General features: G+C 41.6%; 2 protein-coding genes across 5 annotated transcripts; one reads left to right on the top strand and one right to left on the bottom strand.

Annotated features, from left to right (window-relative positions):
• Positions 1–187: 187 nt before the first annotated feature.
• Positions 188–5,845, bottom strand: Lrrc57 (leucine rich repeat containing 57). 4 transcript variants are annotated; one of them, XM_032904019.1, is made up of 6 exons: positions 5,556–5,845; positions 5,262–5,367; positions 5,017–5,155; positions 4,126–4,394; positions 1,830–2,015; positions 188–1,195 (listed from the first exon to the last, which is right to left on the bottom strand). In XM_032904019.1, exons 2-6 carry the CDS (start codon positions 5,343–5,345, stop codon positions 1,154–1,156), a joined length of 720 nt encoding a protein of 239 aa, XP_032759910.1. In that variant the 5' UTR covers positions 5,346–5,367; positions 5,556–5,845; the 3' UTR covers positions 188–1,153. The 4 variants fall into 4 exon arrangements, with proteins under 4 accessions (XP_032759910.1, XP_032759913.1, XP_032759912.1 ...); XM_032904022.1 differs by having other exon boundaries at positions 5,624–5,752; XM_032904021.1 differs by having other exon boundaries at positions 5,617–5,717.
• Haus2 (HAUS augmin like complex subunit 2) lies at positions 5,746–17,559 on the top strand. The gene is made up of 6 exons (XM_032904023.1): positions 5,746–5,887; positions 10,195–10,287; positions 10,716–10,785; positions 11,577–11,709; positions 13,459–13,567; positions 15,753–17,559. The coding sequence occupies exons 1-6, from the start codon at positions 5,795–5,797 to the stop codon at positions 15,957–15,959; spliced, it is 705 nt and encodes a 234-aa protein (XP_032759914.1). The 5' UTR covers positions 5,746–5,794; the 3' UTR covers positions 15,960–17,559.
• Positions 17,560–18,752: the final 1,193 nt, after the last annotated feature.

Genomic DNA, 18,752 nt, shown 5'->3' on the forward strand with positions numbered 1-18,752 from the left:
AAAGATTTCATTGCCTTAAAGCCAAACAAGAGCATGAAACATCCCCCAGTTTTTTCTTTCCCTTCTTACTTTTTTGGCTTTTTCAAAACAGGCCTTTTTTAATGGTACCCAGTTTACTTTCAGAGAACAAAGGACTACTTAACAGGTTAAAAGTTCTTTAAATAATTAACATTGCTTCCAGACAAAGTTCACTAAAAATATTTTATTTAGAATATTCTCTCATTCAGAGAATAACCATGATAAACATAGGTTATTTTAAAATATTGTAGCAATGGTTTTCTTGAAGGTAATCTGATTAGTAGTTATAAATACAAAAAGGGGAGGAGTTACCAGAATAGCACATGATTTTTAACAAAGCTTCAAGAAAATCTTGATTACTAAAATTTAAAATCTTACAAGTAGGCTGTGTAGCGCATGCCTATAATCCCAGCATGTGGGGGAGAGGAGAGGTTTGAGGTGGGGCGAGGCCAGCCTGGGCTACATAGCAAAAACCTGTCTAAAAACAAAAAGTTTTTATAATTTTTGCATATAGTTTTAGCTCTTTCAGAGCCCTCTACCAATAAGGCACCTGCAATAGTAAAAAAAAAATTTGCTACTGCACCTTGGGGAACATTCTTGGTGGCTGTTGTGTTGGTGCCCCTCTTGACAAAGCTCTCTTTAAGACAGCTACATAGCCATGTACATCCCAAGTTCCAAGAGTAAACGCTGCTAAAAGCATTCACCCTTAGCCATACATGTTTCCCACAAATTAGAATTTCATAAAAGATGTGAAGTGTTAACACAGAGGTGACGGGGACTGACTTATGAAAGCTGACGTCTGCAACTCAATAGAGTCTCAAGCTGCGGCACGGCTCCCTCTGTCGGGCAGCACTCGCCTGCATGAACAGCCACTACCTACTGCTCCTTAGAGCTCAACTAATGATGGTTTGAAGATCAGCACTGGCCACGGCCCTACATGAAGATGAAGGGTTCTTCCTGTCTCCTACTCCTAAATCCTTTTCCTTTAGCTTATCTGACATAGTCCTAAAGAGGAAAAAGTCATTGAGTAAAATGTTATCTGCAGCGTGTCCGCAGCGTATCCATCATCAGTAGCCTTTGACTCAGTCAGATTCCAACAGAGTTCCAAGTCAGTGTCCCATGGTCCTGGAGAACATCATGCAAATTTCTTCTTGGTGGCTGTGAACCTTTCCATGTACTAAAAACATGAAAGAAAAATATACATATGGCACTTTGGTATAGACAGATATAATACCTTTTTTCAATAATTTATTTTTATTTTATGTACTTTGGTGTTTTGACTGAATGCATGTCTGTGTGAGGGTGTTGGATCTCCTGGAACAGGAGTTAAAATAGACAAATGTGAGCTGCTATGTGGCTGCTAGGGATTGAATCCTGGTCCTCTGAAAGTGCTCTTAGCTCCTGAGCACCTCTACAACCCCCATAAGGATACTTTTTAACTTAGGTTTTTTTCTTTCTAATTTGAATTGATTAATTTCATACAAAATTTACTTCTTTTTGAGACAGTCTCACTGTGTAGCCCTGGGCTGTCCTTGGACTCACAAAGATCTGCCTGCCACTGCTAGGATTAAACCCCTGCTGCAGCCATACCTGGCACAATCTACTTAATTATTAAAATGTGTTAGTCATCTTAATTATTAAAGTGTTTGCCATCTTTTTGCTAGGAAACATCAAAAGATGTAGTGCAGTGAGCAGTGTGTGGAGAAAGTCACTTGGCACAACACGTTCTGGCCAAGGGTCAGATGCTAACTGTAGACATGGCTTGTTCCTCTGGAGCAGGCACTAGAAATGCAGAAGATGCTGATACACACCTTATCATAACCCTCTAGTTCTCGAAGTTTCTTTATTTCAAAGAGATTGCCTTCCACGGCAAGCAGGCAGATTTGGGAGTCGCTGAGGAAGCTCTGCGGAAGCATGCTGAGCTCAAGGCAGTTCTCTTCCAGCCGGAGGACTCTGAGGCGAGGACAGCAGGATATCCTCACGGAGATCTGAGATATCTGTTGGACAACAAAACAGGAAGAGGACAAAGAGCATAATGACCATGTTACCACACTGAAACAGATCTTGACTGTGTCCTAGTTTTTCTTTGACCGCCTCCGTTTTCTCACTACCTACTCGACACAGAAGCCTGTTACATACCTTCTGTTACTCCTCCACTTTCAAATTATTTGAAGGTTACCAGTAGCATTTCAGAAATAAAAACTAATAATAAAAGCACTGTACATGTATTGTAGGAAATAATGAGAATCACGTAAGTTTAAAGGAAAAAGTTTGCCAGTAAGCTGTCACTCAGAAACAACCACATGAACATCTCGACCTACCACTGCTCTGTTGCTGAAGCCAGGGTCCCCTGTTTCCCTCACTGCTGCATCTGACTGACTACCCATCCATTTCTTGACAGACCCTCTTGTGCATAATTTTGACTTTTCCTCTTGAATTTCTCCTAAAATTTTTTGGAGGGGGGCATAATCTTTTTTTGTCTGTTTTCTGTTTGTTTTTTGAGACAGGGTTTCTCTGGCTGTCCTTGAACTTGCTCTGTAAACCACGTTTGCCTCCGCCTTCGAGTGCTGGGATGAAAGGCATGCACCACCACCACCACCACCCTTTTTATTTCTTTAGAATTCTATCCAAGCAGAAATTAATCCCTAATGCTTCCTATTTAACATTCTCACCCTTCTAGAAAACAATCCTTTTTTTTTTTTTCTTTTTTCTTTTGGAGCTGGGGACTGAATCCAGGGCCTTGTGCTTTCTAGGCAAGCGCTCTACCACTGAGCTAAATCCCCAACCCCAACAATCCTTTTTTTAATAGTACAGAATAGAGTATTCAGAGCATAGGGAGAGGAGTTAAGAGGGTAGTAGGACAGAGAGAGGAGAGGAGTAGAGTAGGTGCCGACCATGAGCATGTGGAGACAAGGGAGGAGAGGGGGAGAGGGGACAAAGGGGGAAGAAGGGAAGAGTAAGAGGGAGCAAGAGCGAAAGCAATCATTCTTAAAGCCATTTCACTTATGACCTGATCTCAAATACAGCTTTGTATCTACAGTTGTCACTAAAACATCTGGATGAGTCATCTGAACTCAGCATGTCCATTTAGTAGCATTGTGTAGGTCCTCCAGGTCAACTCCAAACACACTGTGTCTTTGACCAATCTACTACTTTGCCCATTAGATGCTCCATGTCTTTCCCTTCCTATGCAGCAGGATGAACGAGGGTCTGGTACATGATACACAATTACTGTACCACTCAGCTCTTCTCGAGTACCAGCCAGGTCACAATTCTGTTGACTACCTGGCATCTCAAACCATCACCTAGGAACTTACTGAAAATGCAGATTCTTAGACTTCTCAATTGCCGACTCAAACACTAAGGTGAGCATAAGCCCCCAGGTTATCCAAGTACAGTCTGAGAAACTCCATGGTCTGGCAGCAGGGAATGTGGAGTAAGTCAACTAATACCCATGACAGTTCTTTCCTAGAAATCTCAGGGAAAAGACAAACCTACCTCCAAGGTCGAATATTCTGCTGACTGCAATCTATCACAGTCATAACATGCCTATAGGACTAATAAACAGACACAAAGTGCATGATGAAGCATAAATGCTAAAATCTCAAGGCTACCTAACCCCAAATGTTTCTTTCATCACTGCGCGTCATATCTAAAGCAGAGCACTTCTCCATACTAATGTTAATCAAGGAGCTTCAGAACACATTTCAGGTATAAAGTGGTCCCGCAATAGCCCAGCTTCAGAACGAACAACTGTCACTCAGGGATCATTCGTCAGTGTCTGATGTCTGACTCAGATTCTGCGTGTATAGTTCTCATCCCTACACTGTGTCATCCCTATGTGCCTCTTTACCAACTGGTGTGAAAAGAAACAGGATATTTGTAAAACTTTCAATAGTATTTTTTTTTTGTAGTTATCCTGTTACTCTCCTACCTTCCTCAAGACACCTTCAACACCATTCATTACACAACCACTGTCAACCCATGACATGGGCATTGGAGTACGTTCACCTTATATATCTTTTAGCTTCGGATACCTAACTCCATGATTATCATTTAAGGAACAGGAAGTTACCAGAAGACCATAAATGCAAACAAAGTATAGACCTGGTTCTGGTTGAGATTGAGTTCGATGGCCTGCAGCTCCCCGACTGTGTCAGGAATACTCCGAATCTGGTTTTTGGAGAGATCTACTACATCCAGATGCCTCAAGCTACAAAGCTGGGGTGGTAATGCTCCCAGCTGATTCCCAGAGAGGCTCAGGGTCTTCAGAGCCGACAGCTGCCCGAAGGAAGACGGTAGCTCTCTCAGGTGATTATTGTTGAGACTTAGTGTCTCTAGTTTTTTCAGATTGCATAATTCATCAGGTAGAACAGCTGGTGAAGAAAATTAAAGGAAAAACCTAAATGTTAGAACTAATGAAATTTATAAAAAGACAGCATGGTAACTGCCCCATCTTGGTTTTGTTTCTAATTCTGAGACAGGGTCTCACTAAGTTGTCTAGGGTAGCCTTGGAATTACCTTTCTGCTTCAGCCTCTGAGTAGCTGGGGTTACAGGCCCGACTTCTTACATAGAATCCTCACATGTCATGTCTAGGTTTCACCTTTTACAAACGGTGTTTGGGACTTAAGAAGCCATCAAAATGCAGGAAAGTGTGTACATATATAATGGATTCTTTTTGTAAAGGGGCTTAAGTGTATTCTAAAAACAATCTGGGGAAGGTTAAAAGATTCATTCCACCGTGCCACCCAAATTAGATAACTGTTTACATCGTGTTTACATCGATTCCCAAAGGTCTTCCTAGTCCAAATTAACCTAGTAATAATGATTACACTACCCAAGGAGGCTTTTAGATTTAATTACAAGAGATAAAAGCTTCAATACTCTAACATTCTGCATCCCCTAAACTGATTTCATAACAAAAATCATCTAACAGGGAAAACACCCTTCATAACTGCTGATTACTAGCCAAAGCTGCCCAGGCACAAAATCCATACTCAGTTTGTTGTTGTTGAGAGAGAGGCTCTTTAGCAGAGTGAACTTTCCTATTATCAGAGGTGGGAGGCTGTCGATCTTGTTGTTGGACAAATCGATGGTCCTAAGATTGCTTGTCAGCTTCTGCAACTCTGAGGGGAACTGGAGAAAGGAGCTCACAGTGTGGAAAAATCCTGCACCAATAGACTTCGCCACCCCGCCATCCCTCTCCCTTTTAGTTTCTAGGTCCGGTCCCCTTAGGTCTCACCTCGGTCAGTCCACGGTCTTTAAGCTGAAAGACACCAGTTTTCTGCGCTGTTTCCACATGAGCACGGAGGGCACTGTTTCCCATCCTAGTACCACGGCTCAGTTCCCTGCAGGAAAGAAGCATAGCTGTCACCGCCCAGTCTAGACATACAGCCATCGATAAACCTCTGGTTTAGGTCTCCTGTCCCAGTTGTCACCTTCTGTCTATCCCTACTTCCCAGGGGCCAGCCCAAGAGTAACAAGGGGAAAGCAAGCGAGCAGACAGTGCTACCACAAGATCCTGCTGCGTTGGCACCTGAATTAAGGGCCAGGGAGCCTCCGATAGCTGCTGCCGGAACAGGGAGCTCAAGACTCGCCTCCTACCGCTCAGTGCAGAGAAGACTCCACCAGGGAACACCCGGGACCCGCGCTCGCCTGAGACGCGCTCCCAGGGCTTCCGCCCGGGTAGGAACGCCCTGTGACATCATCAAACCGCGCGCACGTTCGTTGTGTGCCCCTCACTCCTCGCGCCAGTTCCAGAGGTGCGTTGGAGCCATGGCTGCCGCCAACCCGTGGGACCCAGCGTCCGCGCCGAGTGCAGCTGGGTTACTGCTGAACCATTTGGTGGCTTCAGGGATAGTCACTGAGGTACGTGGGGGGCGGCGACGGCGTCATCAAGGTGGCGACAGAATTCAGCTGTGAGGTGGTGGTCCTGGTTACGCGGGCGTGAGTGAGCCAGTTGAGGATTGTGTTGAGTACCTAGTAGCGTCCCTTGGAGACTGCAGCCGTGACCATACTCCCGTGGGTTCTTCGAGTGTGAGGGACAGAGTGCTGGTGTTCCGAGCACTCTGTTTTGAGTGCCTGCAGGTTATCCCAGGCCGGTTTGTCGGAGATGGAACAGCACTCCGCTTTTTTTTTTTTTTTTTCTTTTCAGTGATACTACTTCCTCTAGAAGAGTGTTTCTCAACCTTCCTCAGGCTACGATCCTTTAATACAGTTCATGTTGTGATGACCCCCAACCATAATATCATTTCCGTTGGTTGCTGCTTCATAACTGTGATCTTGCAACTGTTAGGAATACTAATGTAAACATCTGTGTTTCCCGGTGGTCTTTAGGCGACTCGTGTCTGTTAAAGGGTTGTTTGACCCCCACCAAGAGTTGAGAGTCACTCAGTTGAGAACCACCGCTCTAAATTGTAGAGTGGGGACAGTGAGAAAGAAATAGTGGCAGGTATCTTTAAAAACATTTCCAACAACACCTGTTAATGGGAATTATTAAAATATATCTGGGGCCCTGTGTACAGAAGAACTCTAGCGGAGACTCTTTAGGACAGCATCTATTAAAAGTGTGTGTTTGTCTCTGTGTGTCTGGGTATGCCATTGCACTGTGAAGATTTTTGAGACAAGAATAAAGAGTAGCCCAAGAAGTGACTGTTTTGACAAGCAGGTAGACAGAAGGGAGAAATCGAATATCTGAAGGAATAACTGAAAGGAATGAGGGAGTGAGAAATCAAGCACATTATGATTGAAGGAAGGAAACTGATACAAAAAGGAAGTTGAGGAAAGTTAGTTAATTCGTCTGTAGAAATTAGCAGTGCTAGTAATGGAAGATTTTTTAATTGTTTATTTTTATTTTATGTACATTGATGTTTTGCCTGCTTGTATATCTGTGTAAAGGTGTCAGGTTCACTGGAATGGGAGTTACAGACCGTTGTGAGCTGCTTTGTGGTTGCTGGGAATTAAACCCAGACCCTCTGGAAGAGCAAATCAGTGCTTTCAACCACTGAGCCATCTCTCCAGCCCCTTGGTTTCATAGTTTTTTGGTTTTAATGTCTGAAAGAGGTAATAGAGACTTCACACATGTCCTAAAGTGTTTAAGAAACCTAAATAGCCAGATGTGGTGACACAAGACTTGGGAACACTTGGGAGCTGGAAGCAGAAAGATTGCTCAGAGTTCAAGGCTAGCCTAGGATAGAGGGAGGAGACCATGTCTCCATTAAACAAATAAGAAGCGCCTAAAGAGACCAAGAAATCAGTATCACTCAGCAAGCTGGCAGAATTAGATCCTATAACTCTCTCCTTTTTGCTCTATCATCTTTTAAAATGAGTTGTTAACAGCCAGACATGGTGGTACACAGCTGTAATCCCAGGGCTAGTGAGTTACAGACCATCTAGGGCCACATAGCAAGACTCAGTCTCTAAATAAATAGTGCTAAAATAATAAGGGTGAATGTGATAGCATTGTGCTGTGAAAGATTTTGGACTTTAAGACCCAGCATTACTTTGAGTGTGTGAATTGGCCCTGGCTAACTGGTTTCCCAGGAGCTGGCACAGTACTCTTCAGTTAACCCTTTCTCTCTCCTCCCTGTTTTCTTTCTACCACATTGCAGAGTATTCTCACCTTGCATCGTCCCATTCTCTTGTCATAAAACTATTGGATTATTTCATAAGTAACACATTTGAGACTCAATGTCCTTCTTGAAAGTGTTGACAGAGAATACAAGTTTCTGAACTATAGAAAGGTAGATAACCTCAGGCACTGTACAGTGGTGGTTTTATGGTTATCTTCCACATTAGCCAGTTTCTTGTTTTTTAGGTTTTGGTTTTTTTTTTAAGATTATTTATTTATTTTATGTGAGTACATTGTTGCTGTCTTCAGACACACCAGAAGAGGGCATTGGATCCCATTACAGATGGTTGTGTGTAGTCCTGGCTGTTCTGGAACTCACTCTATAGATCAAGCTTTGAACTCAGAGATCCACCTGCCTCTGCCTTCTGAGTGCTGGGATTGAAGACATGTACAATCATGCCCTGCTAAACCCTTAAATGAAAAAAGTAAATGGGTTGAGGATATAGCTCAGTTGATAGAGTACTTGCCTAGCACACACAAAGCCCTTGGTTTGATCCAAAGCACCATATAAAACAGGTACTGGGACTCAGGAGGTGGTTTAATCAATAAATCGCCTATCAAATAATCACAAAGGGCTGAATTTAGATTCCTCACACCCAGGTAAAAGCAGAATGTGAAGGTAAATGTCCTAGAGCTAGGAGCCAGAGATAGGAGGAGCTAGCTAGCCAGTCTAACCTCGTCTAGTCAGTATGTTACTAGTGTGTCAGGGTCTGGGCTAGAAATATTTAGGTTCTTGGCCTCTTATCTAAAGAATTGAAAATAAATTTATTCTGAGGGAAGGAATAACACAGAATATAGAGAGATACAGCGTCAAGATTGAAAACAGGCCACTACAGGGGCCCCAGGTTACAGCCTGAGCTCTAAAGAGCCTGAGCACTATATGTTGTTTACATATAGATATATTTATTTGAATATTTTATGTATGAATGTTTTGCCTGCATGTATGTATGTGTACTGTGTGCATGCCTGGTACCCATGGAGGTCAGAAGAAAGCACTGGGTCCCTTGGAACTGGAGTGAGCCACTGAGTGGTTGCTGGTAATTAAACCTGGGTTCTCTGCAAGAACAACAAATGCTCTTAGTGCTGAGCCATCTTTCCAGTTCTGTTTCTCTACTTTGGTTGATATGATAGATTAGGTTAAATATTCTTTTCTTCTAGTGTCCATGTTCCTTTTGATAGTATCTGATTCTAATCATATTCGTGGTGGTGATTTGAATGAGAATGGCCTTTATATTTGAATACCTAGTACCCATTTGGTAGAAGGATTTCACCTGTTTGGGAAATATTAGGAAATGTGGTCTTGGTGGAGGGCATTTGTCATTGAGTGTGGGCTTTGAGGTTTCAAAAACCCATACCATTTCCCGTTAGCTCTTTCTGCCTCATGCTTGTCTCTCAACATGTAAGCTCCCAGCTTCTGCTCCCATGCTATTTCTGCCTGCAGCTTGCTCGATGTCATGATGGTCATTGACTCACAGATTCTTAACTCTAAGGAAGCATGGCCCAGAATTAAATGGTTAGGTGATTAATGGAGTTTTGGCTGAAGTCCAACTCACTGTTAGGTCCAGTGAGTTCCTGAACTGATCCTGTAGTCATTTCCCCAGTCCCAGAGTGTATATTTGGGATTGATATACTTAGAAGCTGGCAGGATCCCCATATTAGTTTCCTGACCTGTGGAGCGAGGGCTATTATATTGAAAGGCTAAAGGGAGGACATTGGAGTTGCCCCTACCAAGAAAAATAGTGAATCAAAGACAGTATTACATCCTAGGAGGAACTGCAGAAATGAGCACCAAAATCAAGGACCTGGAAGATGCAGGGGTGGTTGTTCCCAACACATTTCCATTTAACTATCCTGTCTGGCCAGTTCAGAGGACAGATGGATCATGGAGAGTGACACTTTGATTATCAAAAATTTAATCCAGGATCTGGAAAGATGGCTCAGGTTAAGAGCACTGACTGCTCTTCCAGAGGTCTTGAGTTCAATTCCAGGCAACCACATGGTGACTCACAACCATCTGAAATGGGATCTGATGCCCCCTTCTGGTTTGTCTGAAGAAAGCAACAGGGTACTCACATGCATAAAATAAACAAATCTTTAAAAGGTTAAAAAAAAAAAATTTAATCCAGCTGGGCAGTAGTAGGACACCCCTTTAATCTCAGCACACATATATGCAAAACACACTCTCAATTTCCCCTCCCCCTTCTTGCTCTCTTGATCTGTGTGTGTCTGACTTGTGCGTACACACACATACACACACACACACCCGGTTTTATGCTGTACACCTAGGAAATAGAGGTATGAAGATATGGAGATTAGAATTTAAAGGACATCCTTGGCAATATAGCAAGCTCAAGGCTAGCTTGGGCTACATGAGGCCTTATCAAAATCAAATAAAAACAGATGATATGCATTCTACTGTTTTAATATGTTCTTTGTGTTAGGTGCAGTTTTGGACATAATATTTTCTTTAATCCCTTGTGTATGTTACTCTAATGTGCTAACATTTTGATAACATACTATGCTTTCCCTGTTCATTTACCAATAGGAGATGTTAGATATATCTAAGAACACGGCTCCTTGCTTTGTGAACTTTTCCAGATTACAGCAGATCTCAGATCTTCAAGCTAAAATCTACCAGGTAAATTATGAACTTTTCAGTTCTACTCCATTTAAAAGTGTATAGTATGCTGGGGTGTATTTTAGAGAAAATGTGGATGCTTAGCATGTGAGAGGCCTTGGGTTTTTGATGCCCATCTTTAAACTAAAACAAACAAAACACTTCTTAATTGGTTTGAATAATAGTGCTTTGCAATTAAGACAATGCCTAGTGCATGGCTGATAGGTCTTGCTGTATTAGTTAATTGTAGAACAGGAAGTTAAGATACCAAGATGAAAAGCTCCAATGATTGTCCTGGTTTCATATAAACCATCCCTCCTTCCCATTTAAGGAGTATATTTATGTCTTGTACCATGTTTCTGTAGCTTGTCCATTTTATCAGTGTTTTAAGCTTCTAACTTCGGGATGCTTTCTGAGTGAGCTAAAGTTCACTTTTGGTCTTCATGTAGAACAATCTGGAAATTGAACTTCTGAAGCTAGAAAAGGATACAGCAGATCTTATTCATCCTACCTATTTGGGTAAGTTTGCCTAAGAGAATAATCACTAGGATTTCAGCTTGCTTTTGAATTATACCAGCATATTAACACCAGGCAACAGAATTCTAATGCCATAATCTTTCCCAGGTATTGCCCCATAGACATGCCCTAACATGTATGTCTTGAGGGGTTTTGTTTTATTTTTTAGGCAGGGTCTCACTGTGTAGCTTTAGCTAACCATGAAGCAGTCCAGTTGACGTGACTAGTGGAAACCATATACATACACTTTATGTATATGAGTACACTGTCCCTTCTTCAGACGCACCAGAAGAGGGCATCAGATCCTATTACAGATGGTTGTGAGCCACCATGTGGATGCTGGGAATTGAACTCAGGACCTCTGGAAGAGCAGTCAGTGCTCTTAAGCACTGAGCCATTTCTCCAGCCCAAGGCAAGTCTTATAAAGGACATTTTAATTGGGGCTGGCTTACAGGTTTGGAGGTTCAGTCCATTATCATCAAGACAAGAATATGGTGGCATCAAGGCAGGCATGCTTCAGGAGGAGCTGAGAATTCTACATCTTCATAATGAAGGCTTCCAGGCAGCTAGGATTAGGATCTTAAAGTCCATGCCTACAGTGACACACCTACTCTAACAAGGGCACATCTTCTAATAGTGCCATCCCCTGGGCAGGGGTGGGGAGGTCCTCTGGAAGGAAATAAGTGGACTTAACCACTAAGCCATCTCTTCAGTCCTCAAGGAAGACATTTTTAACAGTTCTAAAACATACCTTTCCTGTTGCTCATTGTGGTCGCCATCTCTGGTTTATGTAGTTGAGAAATATGATGTTCTGCAAAGCATGAATAATCATCTGGAAGCAGTGCTAAAAGAGAAGCACACCATCAGGCAAAGACTGCTGAGACCCATGTGCCAGGAGAACTTGCCAATGGAAGCTGTTTATCACAGGTTAGACCAAGAAGCGGAAATGGAGAATTAGGCATGTCTTTTTAAGGTAGCTTCTGTTTAAACTGGCAGTTATGTTTTAGCATAAGTCACAAAGCAGTGTATTATTGATTGTATTTATTAACATTACTAATTTGCTGCATTAAACAGGAAAGTGTCCTTTGTTTTTAAATAACTATAACTGGTAAGAAGAAAGGGCTTTGCAGAGTGAGTTCCAGGACAGCCAGGACTGCACAGAGAAACCCTGTCTCAAGAAAACAAAAGCCATAAGAAAATACAAACTGAAGCTAGCTGTGGTGGTACTTATCTTTAATCCCAGCACTGGGGTGGCAGAGGTGGATCTCTGTGAGTTTGAAGCCAACCTGGTCTACAGAGCTAGTTGCCAGTTTCAGTACAGCCAGTCAGGGCTACATTTCAAGACCCTCTCTCAAAAAGATAGAGAGGCTGAGGATCAGAGGACTACAAAACCTGGAAGCTTTTTTATTTTTGTTTTGAAACAGGGTCTTATATAGGCCTGCCTCAAACTTGCTATGTAGTTAAGGATGAAACAAAATGGATATTGAACTTTGTACTTACCTCTACAGATAATATATCTCAGTCTCGGGCAAGTGACTTAAAAACAGAGAAAAGAACAACAGCGAAAAGATGAGCTGAGTAATGATTCAAGATTTTACCAATGCAGATTCAGAAAAATTATGTGATACTTTTCAATGTAGTATTTATCCCTGGTGACTTTTCAGTTATCTGAACCAATATGAGGTTTTGTTGGGGGAAGTCGCTTTATGTGAGATAGTTCTTACCAGCCATTGAAGGTTGTCATCCTCCTCTTCCTCTCTTCCTCCCTCCTCCCTCCTTCTCCTCTTTCTTTTTTCTTTTTTCTTTTTTCTTTTTGAGATAGAGCTCAATATGTATTGCTGGTTAGCCTAAAACTCCTTCTGTAGACCAGGCTAATCTCAAAGTCACAGAGATCCTCCTGCCTCCGCCTCCCAAATGCTGGGATTAACGACATGCCACAATTGAGTTAGATTTTAGTTATCAGGAATAAGTGTCTTTCACACACATATATATATCTCTTTTAGGTCTTTTGAGGTAATGTTTCTCTGTGTAGCCCTAGCTGTAGACTAGTCTGTAGATTGGGCTGGCCTTGGATTCACAGAGATCCACCTGCCTCTGCCTCTCAATTGCTGGGGTTAAAGGTGAATACCATGATGACTAGCTTATTCTATTTTTCTGTTTTGATAACAACCTAAGTTTTGCCCTAAGTAAAAGGGAAGAACTTTTTTTACGGCTGATAATTCCATTAAAAGGTTAATGATACTCATAAGATTTGCTTATTTCAAATTAACAGTCCTAATTAAAGAAAAAGAAACAAAACAACTAAAGAAGAAAAGTTACTGCTTTTCTCCCTGTATTACTTTTGTCCCAGAATACCTAACAGAAGTCGCTTAGTTAGAGAGGTTTGATTTGGCTCACAGATTAGAGGACATACATCCAACATGGTAAGGGAGGCATTGTGGCTGGGGAAACTTCATCTGTGGTGGCAAGAACTTGCAGCATGGCTTGTTCACATCGTAATGGATTAGGAATTGGAGAAAACCTTTAAGGTTTGTCCCTAGTGATCTACTTGTATGAACTAGTACCAGTGCCCCAGAACTCCAATAAGATCCTAAATAGCATCATCCAATAGGGACCAGAGTTCAAACACAGGCCTGTGGGATAAATTTACATTCAAATTGTAACACTCTCTTTTAGATATATGGTACATATGCTGGAATTGGCTGTGACTTTCATTGAGAAAATGGAAACGAATCTTGAAATAATTAGAAATATCCCTCATTTAGATGCAAACCTAAAGAAAATGGTGAGTACCACTAATACAGCTGCTCTCCGTTCTTATACTAGGATCTCAGCTGTATTACCTTTTACCTTTTTGGTCTTAGTTTTGTTTTAGATAGTCTCACATAGCTCAGGCTAGCCTCAGGCTCCTTCGGTACCAAACAAAGCAATGATTCTCATGATGTTCTCATGGATGTGTGATTAACCTTTGCTTTAGTGGGTTCTCCTGTGACTATCCTCTCTCATCTCCTCCATCCAGCTCTCCTGGCCCTCTCGCTTCCTCCAGATAGTGCCTGCTTGTGTTTGCATGGCACATATACTGATACTCTTTCGCTCTCTCCCTCAGCCCTTAATGTCCCTTCCTCTCTGCTCACTGTCTCCCTTTTACTTTGAGAGCACATGGTCACATAGACCACTCAGATATAGAATATACATACGAGACAAGACTGACTGTGTTTGTCTTTCTTTACTTGGCTATTTCATTTTGAGTTAGTCATTATTAAATCATGAAACATAAAAGAAAAACAAACCTTTTCTTAACCAGGCATGGTGTTCGGCACCTATAATTGTTAATAATTGTAGCAGCCAGAGCTGTTACACAGAGAAACCCTGTCTCTAAAAACCAAAATTTAAAAAGAAATTTATTTATTTAGGCAGGTTCTCTATAGAATAGGATGACCTTACATATACTATATGGCTCAGGCGGGCTTTGAACTCACAAAAATGCTCCTGATTCAGCCTTCCAGTAGACTAAGGACTTTAGACTTTACTCTCTGAATACTGGGGAGCCGTTCCATTTTTTTTGTTGGTAATGGAGGTTGTGATTTTTACTTTTTTTTTAAATTTTAAAATGTGTGTGTGTGTGTGTGTGTTTGTATACTCCCATTGCAGAGAGGTTGAGAGGGAAGGAGGAGGGGAAGGGGGAGAGAGAGAGGGGGGGGGGGGGGAGGGGAGAGGGGATGGGGGAGAGAGAGAGGGCACAGGTGCCTGACGTGTCTGATTTCTTAGGGCTGGAATTACAGGCAGTTGTGAGCCATCTGCTGGGTACCAAACTTGGGTCCTTCTGAAGAACAGGAAACACTTTTAACCTTTGAATCATGTCTCCAGACCCTTGTTTTTCATTTTTGTTTTAATTTTTTGTATGTGGGTGAATGTCTTGCCTGCATGTATGTCTGTGTGCTGTATGTGTCTGGTGCTATCAGAGGCCAGAAAAGGCTATCAAGTCCCCAAGAACTGGAGTTAATTGCAAGCTGCTATGTGGTTGCTGAGAATCAAACCTAGGTCCTCTAGAAGAGCAACAAGTGTGCGTTTGCAGATAAGCTGTCTTTCCAGTCCATTTTTAGTTTTTAAGGAAAATACAGAGGAGTAGTGGATTGGTCAAAACTATCCTTTACTCATGGAGCAAGTATTGGCTAGACTAGATTGAGCCCCACCACTCAGAGTAAGGACAGAGGGATCAGTACCATCTGGAAAATGCTAGAGACACAGGCTTTCAGGGTCAAGGGTCCACTCTCTATAGTGTTTACCTAGTATGTGAAAGGCCTTTGCCCTGTCCCAGCACTAGAAGAAAAGAAAATTTCAGAATTGCAGACTTCAATCACCCAACACCTTTAGAATCAGTTTAAGACAAATTTGGTGTCACACACATGCCTGTGGGGGATGATGAGGTAGGAGGATACCACAAATTCCAGATCAGCCAGATGCAGTGAGAAAGCCTGGGTTTATTTGCAGAGTTCAAACTGATGGTAGAGAAGAGAACTCACAGACAGAACATATGTAAGGTTGGGTTGTTTTTACTTTTTGTTATTTGTTTGTTTTAGTGGCAAGGTTTTTTTTTTTTTTTTTTTTTTTTTTTGGTTCTTTTTTTTTTTTTTTTTGGAGCTGGGGACCGAACCCAGGGCCTTGGCGCTTCCTGGCAAGCGCCTACCACTGAGCTAAATCCCCAACCCCTAGTTCCAGACTCTTAAAGGGATGTTTCTCTTGGCCCTTGTATTCACTCCTATCTACAGTCTTTTTGATGTCTAAAAGGAATTCTGCATCGCCATCCCTAGCCCACCTTCATCTTTCTCCCTGTCTCATCCCAAACCACAGTTTTAAGGAATTTTTGCAGTAAAGGACTAGAAAAAGACCAGATGCTAATTTTTGAAGTATTTATTTCTGGTAATCAATAACAGGTTTTTTTCTATTTTTCTTTATTTCAAACGTTACAGAGCAAAGCTTTAGCCAAGATGGATATTTTGGTGAACAAGACAGAAGAACTGGCAGAGAATATACTCAAGTGGCGAGATCTACAAAAGGAAATTTCCTTGTACATCCCCAGAATGCTGACTGAAGAAAATCATCTTCATGAACTTGACATAGTGCCTCCTTTACCTTTTCTTTCTAAGGCTCACACTGAGACCTCTGATGCCAAGTGATGCCATCTTTACGTTCAGTCAATTACATGTAATCAGAAGTCCCTGTCTAGATTGTTACGACAGGCATATTGATAGGCTTTGTTGCTAGCAGCACTGAAGCCTTCTTAGTATTGGAATAGCAGAGCCAGAAAGATATCTCAGTGGGGAAAAGCTCCTGCTTCAAGCCTCACAGCCTGATTCAATCCCTGGGATCCACATATCAGAAGGGGATCACTGATTCCCACAGATTCTCGAGCCTATGATGTCCACACATGTGTCATCATATGTATGTGCTATACACACAAAAATAGACAAATGAAAGTAATAGAGAGCGAGTGAGCACATTGGAGCACCAGAATTTTAGGTTCATTAGGATCAAACTGACCTTTATCTATGTTTTCACTCTCTTCAGTGAGGCTTAAAAATGATCAACTATACATATGATTATAAGTGAATTGAACATTCTTCAGGCAGAAGGTTTTGTATTATGATTCTGCATTGTATCTTTTAAAAACATTTCTGGATTGGAATGTTCCAGAATCTGTAACTGAACTCACCAGGCCTGTTCCCCTTTGAAGACTTCATGAAGTAGTGGTTCCTTGGCTGGCCCACCTAGAACCATAGGTAATAGGAGGAGGAACAGGGCTCAGTGTGATCAGGCTGTACAGTAGTTTGTGGGGGATGCTTTCTTTCCTTCTGAGAGTCTAGGATGTTGGTACACACCGAGTAGAAAGTACCTTTGCTACTGGTCCCTACAGAATTGCAGAGCACCTCATCCCTAACCGTTTTGGTGACAGAGAGCATTTAAGTGTAGCAGTTGAGTTGTACTAAGTCACAGCTGTGAGTGTGATGACACTAAGTCTTGTAACTCCTCTGGGCAGTTCACTCACTGAACCTGGTTGTATCCTTAGGACTGCTTGGAAATAAACGCTGGTGGAGGATGTGTGCTGGTGGACTTAGGATCAACAAAGAAGAAACAGTCTTGTAAAAATTTAGAATTTTTTGTTTTGGTGCTATATGTAACCAAGGCAGAACTTGGACTCACTATGTAGCCCAGGCTGGTCTCAAACACATGATTTTCCTTGCCTCAGCCTCCCAAGTGCTGGAATCACAGACATGTGGCTAAAGGTTAGAGGTGTGTAATGGAAAATACTGATATTTTACTCACTTAGGGTTTTCTTAAGATGGAGACTAGTATAATAAATAGAGATTGTAACAGTTGTCCCAAGAACTTCTCATTTATATCAGTACTGTAAGTACGTCTGCCTTATGTTTAAACTGGGATCTGGTTTCCTTTCAAGTATATACATCAGGATTTCCTTACTGTAGCATTCTGCACTGTGGGCATTCATCAAACCTGCTCATCATATCTTAATACAAGACTTCACTTGGTGGATAGTAAAGGAAATGTTCCTAAGGAAGCAGGATCTTTACCCCCAAAGAGCCCTGTTAAAACAACAGGTTATTGTTTTTAAAGTCTACAGCTTTTACGAATGTGCCATACACAAGTGGTATTGAGATTTTGAACATCACCTAGACAAGTCAGTAGAATTATTCATTTTCCTTGTAGGAATTCTTGTGTATTTATGTGTAAATATACTCATTACTTTGTCATTGTCAATACTCTTTTGGTTTTGTAATTTTTTATTTCCATTAATGATTCAAGCTGTAAAAGTAAACTAATTTTAATTAAATGTGGCTCCAATATGAATCCTAAGTAACAGAAAAAAAAATACTATTAGCTTAACACATACAACATAGAAGCCTTCAAGCTATTTGACTCATAAAAGCTTAAGGTAAGTTAAGCCTAAATTCCAACATAAAGAGGAAAGCTAATTTTATATTAGTGTGATCAATAAGTAGAGCAAGTTGGCTTATAGAAGACAGTTACCTGGGATGGAGAGAGAATTGAATTCAACAATCCTCTGACATCTACTTGCCAAATATTGGGAATACAGGCATATGTCACTGTGTCTGGCTTGAACAAGTGTTTTTATTTTTGTGAAACTTGAGGGCAGTTCTAAGGACAGGTAAGCTGTAGATCTCTACAGTTTCATGGAAAAAGAAGATTGATAAGAAGAAAAAGCTATGAATTAGCAAGAAAACAGGCAGGAGCTGAAGAGATGACTCAGTGGACAAAAGTTCACATTCAAGGGTAAGGACTTGAGTTCAAATCCCTATAACCCACATAGAACTGGATATTCTACAGCTAAATAGGAGGCAGAAGGTCAGCTAGTTCCTACATGGAGCTGCAAACGAGACCTTGTTAAGAGAGGTGAGAACTAACATGCGAGTTTGTCCTCTGATTTCCACAGTTGACTACAGTCCTACACTTACAGAAAGCAGGCCTAGCAGGGAAGGTCTTTTGATTGGCTTCTGGAGGTTGCAGATGTCAGGCAAGCAAGCTTAGCTATGAGGGTTTGGTCAAACTTTTTTCTTTTCTGAGACGGGGTTTCTCTGTATAACAGCCCTGTCTGTCCTAGAACTTGCTTTGTAGGCCAGACTGTCCTTTAACTCAGAGATCCACCACCTGCCTCTGCCTCCCAAATGCTGGCATTAAAGGCATGTGCCACCACCACTTGGCCTTGACCAAACTTTAGAATTCAGTTTTTACATGTAAATAATGAAGAAGAAATCATGAATGTGTATTTTCTACGTGCATTAGAAGAGGTATGTGAGATTTGTAAATGTAATTCCAGAGTAAATATGTCAATTTGTAGACTATTTGGAACGATTCTTCCTGGCTTTTGTAGCTTTTTATTTCTCTGGCCTGTGACTGCTACCCTCAGCTCTGATTTGTCCTTTCAGAGTTTC

This window comes from Rattus rattus, chromosome 5 (genome assembly GCF_011064425.1).
Source record: "Rattus rattus isolate New Zealand chromosome 5, Rrattus_CSIRO_v1, whole genome shotgun sequence".
Lineage (NCBI taxonomy): Eukaryota > Metazoa > Chordata > Mammalia > Rodentia > Muridae > Rattus > Rattus rattus.